The sequence below is a fragment of the Parus major genome, chromosome 28 (genome assembly GCF_001522545.3).
Source record: "Parus major isolate Abel chromosome 28, Parus_major1.1, whole genome shotgun sequence".
Taxonomy (NCBI): Eukaryota; Metazoa; Chordata; class Aves; order Passeriformes; family Paridae; genus Parus; species Parus major.
Window position 1 is genome coordinate 3,682,593 of NC_031797.1, and position 10,188 is coordinate 3,692,780.

Consider the following 10,188-nt stretch of genomic DNA (forward strand, 5'->3'; position numbering starts at 1 on the left):
GGAGGAACCTGAGCTGTTCCCAGCTGATGTTTTGGGGTTGATTTTTAACAGCTTAATCAGACTGGAAGGCAGAGCTGGAGCCCAAGGGGAGAGTCCATCCCATTCCCAGCATTCCAACCTTTTTTTTTCCATGATTTTCCATCATTTTCCATGATTTTCCATCATTTTCCATGAATTTCCATCATTTTCCATCATTTTCCAGGCTGTTTTTGCAGCAGTCTCAGATAAATATCGAGGGAAATTTAATTGAGCAACTTCCCCTGAGCTCAGCCTGCCAGGGAAAGGTGTGAAAATTCCTGCAGGGTTTTTTGTTCCTTCCTAATTTCATCGTGTGCTTTCATTAGTGGCGTTAATGACATAATCAAATCCAAAAAAAACCCCAAAAAAATGGGAGTTGTGAAAGGGGATTTAAGTAAATTAAATGGGAATTGTGGCTCCATCCACGCCTGTGTTCAGTGAGCTGAGTGTGGGATTTGTTTGTTTTAATTCCCAATTATTGAATTGAATTTTTGAATTATTGAATTGAAAAGTCCTTTTAAGTTTCCCCTCTCTTGTCTTTTCTCTCCTCAGATTAAATTCCTCCTGTTTGTTTTTCGAGTACACCGAATTTTTTTGGGCATCAATGGCTTTGCCATTCCCGTGCTTCTGGGGTTTTCCAGGGGGAAAAAAAAGCAAATATTTCTCAGCAAATAGGGGATTATTTGCTTTGCAGTTTGTCTGTCTCTGCTGGGACAAACCTTTCTGCAAGAGAAATCTTTCACAGCTTCGGGACAGGCTGAAATTCACATTTATTTAGGAATCACAGCATTTTAGAGAGCACAGAATTAGAATCAAGTCCTAATTTTTAGCATTCAAATCCCCAAATTCCACATCCACCGTGCTGTTAAATCCCTCCAGGGATGAGGATTCCAGCCCAAAATTTTCCATGAAGAAATTTTCCCCTAAAAATGTGATTTAAACCTCCCCTGGCACAAGTTGAGGCTGTTCCCTCTGCTCCTGTCCCACCCCATTCCCACAATCCTGCCATGGTTTGGGTTGGAAAAACCTTCCAAAAACTCAAATCCCTCCCTTTTTTCTCATATTTCAGGCCTCTTCTTCCTGCTGGAATTTGCTGTTGATCTGAGCTGGGAAAAATACAGAAAAATAGGAATTTCAGGCAGGTTGTGAAGCCAAACTTTTCCATGAAATTTAAAAATTTGGATTTGTGGAGTTGCTGGCTAATCCCCAAACCTTCAGCACTATTTTAAATTCTTTTAATTTCATTTAATTTTTAATTGTTCCTACCCCAATTTGGGTTTATTTCTTCATTTGAGATGCTGCTCCCTGAAACTCATTGGCCCTTCTGCTGAGCAATTAATGATTTTAAATTAATTTCAGATATTCCAAAGAGGAATTTTCCCAATTTGGGGAATAATCTTTAATCCATGGCTGACTTTCATTCTGGATCTGAGTGTGGAGTGAATTTTTTTGTACTTTCAATAAATACTCCTGAATTTTGGTGTAAAAAAAACCCCACAGTCTGTTACTCATCGACCCTTAACTCCCAAAATCTCCTTTTCCAGTGATTTTTCCCTCTTTATTCCTCAGGGAATGATTTATTTTGCCTGATCCAGATGTGTGACAGGGACTTGTGTAACTCCTATAAAAATAACCCAGCAGTGGGTTAGGAAAAAAAAAAAAAAACAACAAAAACCACATTTAATCCCCAGTTTTTGGAGGGTTTTTTTTATTTCTTTTTAGTTTTTTTTCTGGCTTTGTAAACAGAAATGGAATTTGTGTGGGGACAGATCCAAAATACAGGGATTTAACAAAAATATCCAGCTGCTCCACGTGGTTTTTGTTTGGTTATTTAATAATTGAGTCAGGTTGATGTAGATGTAAAATAATGGATGGTTTTTAACTGCAAATTGACACCAGAACTTGAAATTCAAGCTGAATTTTAAGATAAATTCTGTTTTTTGTGGTTCCAGTGTGAATTATTGGTCAAAATAACCTCCTGACATCAGAATCCAGCCTGAATCCAAAATAAAATCCAGCTTGGAGGCAAAACAAAAATCATAAATAAATGAATGCTATTTTTGCATTCTGTGTGTTGAGGGCAGGTTTGATGTGTAAAATTGAGTGTATAAACAGGTGTTTGTAGGCTCTGGGCAGTGGGCACTAAAAATAAATAAGGAATGTGTCTAAACAGGATAAAAAGGAATATTGTGGAGTAAATAGATCTCATCTTTATGCAAAAAATAAGTCCAGCCTTAATAACTTAATATAAAATAGTATATATATTTATATATATACTATATATATATACTATATATATTTTATATATATATTTTATAAACTATTTATATTTTTATATATTTATATATATACTATATGTATTTTATATTTTTATATTTATAGATATTATATTTTTATATTTATATATATTATATTTTTATATTTATATATACACTTTATATATAAACTATATATAAATAATTTAATAACTTAGTAATCACATTAATTTGGCAAATTTCCTTTCAGGCCTCTCTTTTATATTATTATATTTATATTATGTATAATTATATGTAATTATAGACATATATATATATAATAGACATATATATATAATCATATACATAATTATAGACTTAATTATATATAATATATATTTTGTATATCTATATATATGACATACTACATTATTATTTTATATTTTAAGTTAATATATATTTATATATAATTAATATATAATTAATATATATTATATAATATTAATAATTTGAATATAATAGATAATATATTTATATATTAATTAATATATTAAATATGTTAATTATATATTAATTAATATATTAAATATGTTAATTATATATTAATTATATTATTAATATATATTAGTATAAATGCATAGAAATATCTATATATATATATAATTTATTTTATCTATTTTTATCTATATATTTATTTTTACATCTATATTTTTATATTTATATATTTAAATGAAAGTTGCACTTTGCATTCCTAAGCCCTTTAGCACAATTTCTATTTTTCATGGTGGGGAGGGGAGGAAGGAGAGTTATTTTTGGCAGAGATAAATCTGATATTGTGACCTACATTCCTTTATTGCAGGCAGGGCAGGGATAACATCCCCACCTGTGATTTCCTTCACACTTTGGAAGAAAAAAGGGAATTTTACAATGCCATTTTCCAGGCCTGTGAGATAAGGAGGGATGAGAAGGGAAGGAAATGACTGCAGGTCATTAGAAATAATAATTAGGAGTAATTAACTGCGTTCTTCAAGCACAGAATAATTAGGGATCGGCTCCGCTCTTGACGCTTGTGGGAGATTTTGGTCCGACATGAGGGAACTTTCAGGTTGTGTCAGGTGTTATATCCCATTAAAACCTGGAGTCAGCCCTCCCCAAATCCCAGAACACCCTCAGGAATTTGGGAATTGCTGGATTTGGGTTTTCCCAAAGTTCTGGGAGGGAAGGAGGAGCTTTGGGGTGGCCTCAAGGCCTGAGGGGGACGACAAAAAAGGTGGAGGGAGGCGATTTCCAAGGGCCTGGAAAAGGGGGGATGGCTTCAGACTGGAAAAGGGGAACGTGGATGGGATCTTGGGAAGGGATTCCCGGCTGTGTGAAGGAATTTTGGGGGCCATGGAATTCCCAGAGAAACCCTGGAAGCGCCCAAGGCCAGCCTGGAGCAACAGGAGGTGGTGCAAGGTGTGGGGTGGGATGAGATGATCCTAAAAGTCCTTCCCAATCCATCCCATCTTTAATTCTGGGATGATCCAGGTGATCCTAAAAGTCCTTCCCAATCCATTTTTAATTCTGGAATGATCCAGGTGATCCTAAAAGGCCTTCCCAACCCATCCCATCTTTAATTCTGGGATGATCCAGGCCCATCTTTGATTCTGGGCTGATCCAGGTGATTCTAAAAGTCCTTCCCATTCCATCTTTAATTCTGGAATGATCCAGGGTTTCAAGTTGATCCTAAAAGTCCTTCCCAATCCATCACATCTTTAATTCTGGGATGATCCAGGTGATCCTAAAAGTCCTTCCCAATCCATCTTTAATTCTGGGATGATCCAAGGTTTCAAGTTGAGCCTGAAAGTCCTTCCCAGCCCATCCCATCTTTAATGCTGAGATGATCCAGGTGATCCTAAAAGTCCTTCCCATCCCATCTTTAATTCTTGGATGATCCAGGCCCATCTTTAATTCTGGGATGATCCAGATGATTCTAAAAGTCCTTCCCAATCCATTTTTAATTCTGGGATGATCCAAGGTGATCCTAAAAGTCCTTCCCAGCCCATCCCATCTTTAATTCTGGGCTGATCCAAGGTTTCCAGGTGTGTTTTTCCCCCCTCTGGAGCGAGGATGAGGCTCCTCCATCCCAAATTGGTCACGCCCGAGTTGTGTTTAAAACCTGCAGCCAGCCAGGCTTGGGAAATGAGGGCTGGCATTAATTTATGAGGGGGAAAAAAAGCAGCTCAGCAAGTCTGAAAGGTGCTGACAAGCATAAAGTACCTGAGATTGTTCAAAAAAGGGGGAAAAAAAAGGCTGGAAATTATTATTTATTTTATTTTATTTATTTAATTTTTATTATTTTATTTATTTTATTTTATTTTTAATTTTTTTAAATTTTATTTTATTTTATTTTTATTTTATTTTTCCACGTGAGCAGAACATTGTGCCTGAGGTTTCACAGGCATCAGAGGAAGCAGGAGGGAACTGAATTGAGGAATTCTCATTTCCTAATAAAACATTCCTTGAAAGGTTTAACCTTCTGGAATGAGGCTGTTGGAGATGTTCTGTGGCTTAGAAAAGTGATTTTTTTGTCCTTGCAGAGCCCCTCTGTGAGCAGCTCCAGGGCCACCTCCCTGAGCCACCTCAGGGTTTTCACAATTCCTGAACATTCCTGAAAATACTCTGAAAAATATTATTTTCAGGCTGAAAAAGCAGAAATATCAGAAAGTCAGAGCTAAAAAAAAGGGAATTATTCCATTTCAACAGAATTATTTCTTCATCCACTCTCTGCAGCCAAGGTCAGGCCGACCTTTCCTCTCCGAGGGTGGGTTTGGGACATCTCAGAGCAGGAAAATCCTGTGCAAACCGCCCTGGGAGGAAAGGGAGTCCTGAAAGGCACCAGAATAAATCCCAGAGTGGCCTTTGTGGCAGGTGTGAGGCACTGGATCCCTCTCTTCCCAAAAATAACCCCCACTGGCTCGTGGCTGGCCTTGGGCACTCATTCCTGGGACTATTTTTTCCCCCTCTTTTCCATAGGGTTTTAAATTTCCACCTTCTTTCTCCAGTATCTCGTTGCTCAGCAATCCCAAATAGCCAAAATCCTCTGATCCAAAATCTTCACTGGGGGAGGGCAGGGTCAGCTCTTTTTCCCTGGAAACGATGGATATTTTGGTGTTCTGAGTTCTGTTTGGGGTGAAAAGGGCACAGTTTTCATCTTTAACCCCCCCAAAAAAAATCCACTTAAATCCATTTACACCTCAAAGGAAGGAAATGGCACCAGGAACCTGGAAATGCCATTTTCCTGGGAATGGGGAGAGGGTTTTCCTGCTGAAAATGGCACTTCCCTGCGTTATCACCGGGATATTTCCCACTTTTGACGTTTCTCCTTTGTTTTTTGGGTTGTGTTTAGGAGCTGTAGCTCTCCTGCCCCCGTGGAAGTGTGACTGGTATGGGTAATGGTGTGAGAGAAGGTCCAGTGGAATTCCAGAGGGATGTGGAGCCCGTCACGGCTCGAATTCCGGCAGAGGTGAGAGCAGGAGCCAGGCTGGGAATCCCGAGCGGCTCCAGGGAGGGAATTGTGCCCTGCTCAGCTGGGATCCCACCTGGAATTCTGCATCCAGCACTGGAAGGACGTGGAGATGTTGGGGCGAGTCCAGAGGAGGCTCCAGGATGATCAGAGGGATGGAGAAGCTGGGAAAATTGGGATTGTCCAGGCTGGAAAGGCTCCAGGGTCACCTGATTGTGACTTTGCAGTGCCTGAGGGAGCCACAAGAAACACAGAGAGAGATTTGGGATGAGGGATGGAGGGACAGGACACGGGGAATGGCTTCAGACTGGAACAGGGGAATTTGGGTGGGATATTGGGAAGGAATTCCTGCCTGGGAGGGTGGAGAGGGGCTGGGATGGAATTCCCAGAGCAGCCCTGGCTGCCCCTGGATCCCTGGAAGTGTCCAAGGCCAGCTTGGAGCAGCCTGGGATGGTGGAAGATGTCCCTGCCCACGGAATGGGATGAATTTTAAGATCCTTCCAACCCAAACCAGTCTGGGATTTGAGCTCTGGGCTCCCAAAAGCCGCCAGCATTTCCATGATCCATGGAATGAGTCCCTCCAAGGGAATCCAGACATTCCCAGCCCAGGGTTGTGCCAGGGCCACCAATCCAGGCTTTCCTGGGCTGGTTGGAATCGCTGGAGAAAGGAACCTTGCTGTCCTTTAGCCCAAATCCGGGGCTGGAGCTCACCTTTGCTCCACTGCCCTCTCACCCAGGCACGGCTTGGGAACGGGAATTGAGCTGATCCAGGGCTTTTGGGTCATAAACATTAACTCTGGGCTTGGGAAACGTCCTGGAAACGAGGGAAATGTGAGCTCCTCTCATCCATGAAGTGTCAAAAGTTCACACATCAAGCCTGGGCTTGTTCTCACTCCAGAACCTCCATGGGGCTTGGATTTTGTGGATTTTTTTGTTTTGTTTTTTGGGCTCTCTGTGTGAGAAAAATGCTGATTTTATAAATCTGAGCTGTGGCAGGAATGCCAGGAGCAAAATCCCTCTCATTCCACCCACCAGAGGGGGAAAACTGCCTGGATTCATCCTCAGGAGCTTGGGAATGATGTGGGAATGGGGCTTGGGTGCTTCTTTTCCAGAGACTTCCCTTTCTGCCCATGGCTAAATCGTGGGGAGGGAGAAGAAGGAGAAAAAACAGGGGGAAAACAGCACATGCAAGAGGAATTCTTGGAATTTTGCCTTGCAGAATTCACTGTGCTGGAAATTTAATGAAACATTTTGACCCAAATCCTGGCCCTGGGGTGAATTTCTGCAGAAAAAGTGAAATGTTATTCCTTGTGGGATTGAATTTTTTTTTCCCCCACTATCCAATGCTTTTTTTTATTTTTCCAGGATAACCAGGAGAAGAAGAAAGTGCTGAACTCCCTGATATCTGGGGCACTGGCTGGGGCTGTGGCTAAAACTGCAGTGGCTCCTCTGGACAGGACAAAAATCATGTTCCAAGGCGAGTCCTGTGGGCTTTCCCCAAATTTTTTTAGACTTTCAGCCCTTTGAGGTCCCGATCTGCTCATCCAGCTCCTTTTCCAGGAGGTGTGGAGACTCTGGGAAGAGGGAATTGGGCTGTGGGAGTTCCCTGCTGAAGGCTGGATGCCCAAATTGTGTCAAGTCTCCCCAAACTGGCAGGCAGGAGGCACTGGAGCTGCTGCACCCCTGAATTGTGGCAGAAAATGGAATTCCTCTGCCTGGAATAGAGAATTCAGCAGCATTTGGGGATTTTGGGATCTGTTGCAGTGCAATTCCTCCAGTTATCCCAAAGGGAACAGCACAGGCCCTTTAATTCAGTGGATGTTTGGGGAAGCCAAGAATTTTAAATCTGGTGACGTCCCAGATTAACTGAATTGGGCTCAATCTAATCCCTGGCTGACATTTAATTTAGAACTGATTTTTACTCACGTGATTTTCATTCTGGGCAGAGCAAGGAGCTCTGGAATTGCTGGGATATCCACCAGGGGGGCCCCTGGGAGCTGAATTTTTGGGTTTTCCCAGCAAAAACTCACACCCAGGTTCATTCCAGGGTGGAAATATCAGGAGCAGGGATGAGAGGGAAGGCACAGAGGCAGCAGCTGACCCAGGGAATCACCTGGAATTTGGGACAGGCCACATTCCTAAAAATCCCTGTGTGGTTCAGCCCATCTCAGTGGCTGGAAAGGAATGGGATTAAAATGTTCCAATTGCAGCAATTTCTTGGGATCTGGTGGATTATTTTAGGTTCTTTCTGTCCTTAGGGGTTTTATTTGAAAACACCTTTGGATCATCAAAGTGATGAGTTAGAAACTGAGGAATGAGGCTTGGGATGGTGGAAAGTGGAACTGGGTGAGCTTTCCCAGCCCAGACCATCCCACAACTCAATAAATTTCCCCGTGGCAGAGGGAGAAAAACCTTTTGAAAGGAGCGAAACCACCTTGATAACCCATCTCTGTTTATTGAGGTGTTTTATTCCTTAAAAAAAAAACAAAAAAAACCCAAAAAAAAACCCCCAAAAAACCCAAAAAAAACTAAAACAAAAGCATTGGAATTGCACAGAGGAGCAGCAGTGGGGAAAAGTGGATTTGCATGGAATTGTTGGATACACTCCAGAGGCTCCCAAAGTCTCAGATGAGCGAGGAAGGAGCTGCAGCAGCCCCTTAATTGGAGCCACGTTTCATTAAAAGGTTTCCAGGCTTTTCCATCCCTTTTGGCAGAGCTGCCAAACAAATCCCGCTTCCCAAATCCCGCCTCGTGGATTCCACGGATAAGGAGGTGCTGTCACTTTGGATGGATGCAAGGGGAAAAAAAGAAAAATGTAATAAAAAATCAGGGAGTTCATTTGAGTTCTGCTCGGATGGAGCCGCTCTTGCGTGGAGCTTCGCTGTCTCCTCGCTGGATTCTGGAATTAGGCTGGGATCTGGGCATGGAAATTCTCTGAAAAATAAGTGAACGGTGCAGTTTTGATGTTTTTCCTTTAATTAATTGTTTTTATTTATTCATTTATTCCGCGCAAACTGAATTTTCCTAACAGGCAGTGGGGGGAAAAAAATGGATTTTTGTGCTAAATTATGGGAGCATTTACAAGACAAGAATCACTATTTCCTCTTGCATTCATTCTTTTCCTTCTATTTTTATCCCTTTGGCTGAAACACCTGTTTATTTATCCCTTATTTAGGGATTCATGGATCAAATATTTATTTTTATGTCTTGCAAGCCCTAATCTTTTTTCTTTTTTCTTTTTATTTTTAGTGTCTTCAAAAAGATTTTCTGCCAAGGTGAGGTGATGTCTGTCTGCTGTTGCCCTGAAGTCTTTGATTTTTCTTTTGTTGGCCTTTATTTCACTTTTTTGAGGATTTATCAGCAGCATTCCATGAAAACGTAGAGGGAAAGGCTGGGAATGGTGGTGTTAATTATGGGATTAATTAGGATAGTGATTACTGGGAGGATTCAAACTCCAGGCTGTACCTGTGATGTGACAATAAACGTGACATCACTCAGGGTTTTGGGTTTTGGGATCTTTTTTAGTGGATTTGGGATCTTTCCTTGTGATTTGGGGACCTTCTAGTGATCTGGGATGTTTTGTAGTGATTTTGGGACCATTCCTCGTGATTTTGGGACCTTTCCTTCTGATTTTGGGACCATTTCTAGTGCTCCTTTCCTTCCCCCAAGCACACAGGAGTTGTTGCAGCATTTATAGGGAATTAAATCTGGGATCTGATCCCTCCTGTGGCTTTCTGAGCTCTTTTTCCCCGTGCATTCCAGCTTTTCCATGCTTGCCGTGCCCTGGTGTGCATGATCCGAATGTTCCTGCCTGGCCCTGAGGAGATGAATTTGGGTTTGGGAAGGTGTTTTATACAAAATGTGCCTTCCCTGAGAGGGAAAATGAGGCAGACTGGGATATAAAAACCCTTCCTTGTCCTTGGCTTGCTCTTGCATGGAGCTTCCCTCTCTCCTCGCCGGATTCTGGAATTAAACTGGGATCCAGGCATGGAAACACTCTGAAAAATAAGTGCTGGTGCAGTTTTGATGTTTTTCTTTAACTAACTTGAAAAAAATTCATCCATTTATTCCACAAACCGAATTTTAAAGCACGGGGATGTGACGGAGCCCCCGGGGCGGCCACATCAGCTCCGTGGGAAGGGGGATTGGGAAGGGTTAAACTGTGGGGTCACATCTTCACCCTGCATTCCCGTTATCCCTGACCCTTGCCCTGTTCCCCACAGGAAGCTCACGGGCTGATTTATCCCTGCAGGAAGCCTACAGGCTGATTTATCACACCTACCTCAACGAGGGCTTCTGGAGCCTCTGGAGAGGGAATTCCGCCACCATGGTCCGCGTCATCCCCTACGCCGCCATCCAGTTCTGCGCCCACGAGGAGTACAAGCAGATCCTGGGGAATTACTACGGATTCCAGGGAAAGTAAGAGGCAGC

General features: G+C 41.9%; 1 protein-coding gene across 4 annotated transcripts in view; it reads left to right on the forward strand.

Moving 5' to 3' along the window:
- The first annotated feature begins 6 nt into the window (after nucleotides 1-6).
- SLC25A42 (solute carrier family 25 member 42) overlaps nucleotides 7-10,188 on the forward strand; it is a 15,267-nt gene continuing 5,085 nt past the window's right edge. For 2 of the 4 annotated variants that reach the window (XM_015651687.3, XM_015651686.3), the window contains exons 1-4: nucleotides 4,588-5,757; nucleotides 7,123-7,234; nucleotides 9,007-9,032; nucleotides 10,010-10,176. In XM_015651687.3, coding sequence (XP_015507173.1) covers nucleotides 5,680-5,757; nucleotides 7,123-7,234; nucleotides 9,007-9,032; nucleotides 10,010-10,176 — 383 coding nt within the window. In that variant the 5' untranslated portion in view covers nucleotides 4,588-5,679. Of the gene's footprint in view, nucleotides 1,161-4,582; nucleotides 5,758-7,122; nucleotides 7,235-9,006; nucleotides 9,033-10,009; nucleotides 10,177-10,188 lie in introns of those variants that run through there. The other 2 variants (XM_015651684.3, XM_033520144.1) reach the window with 2 other exon arrangements.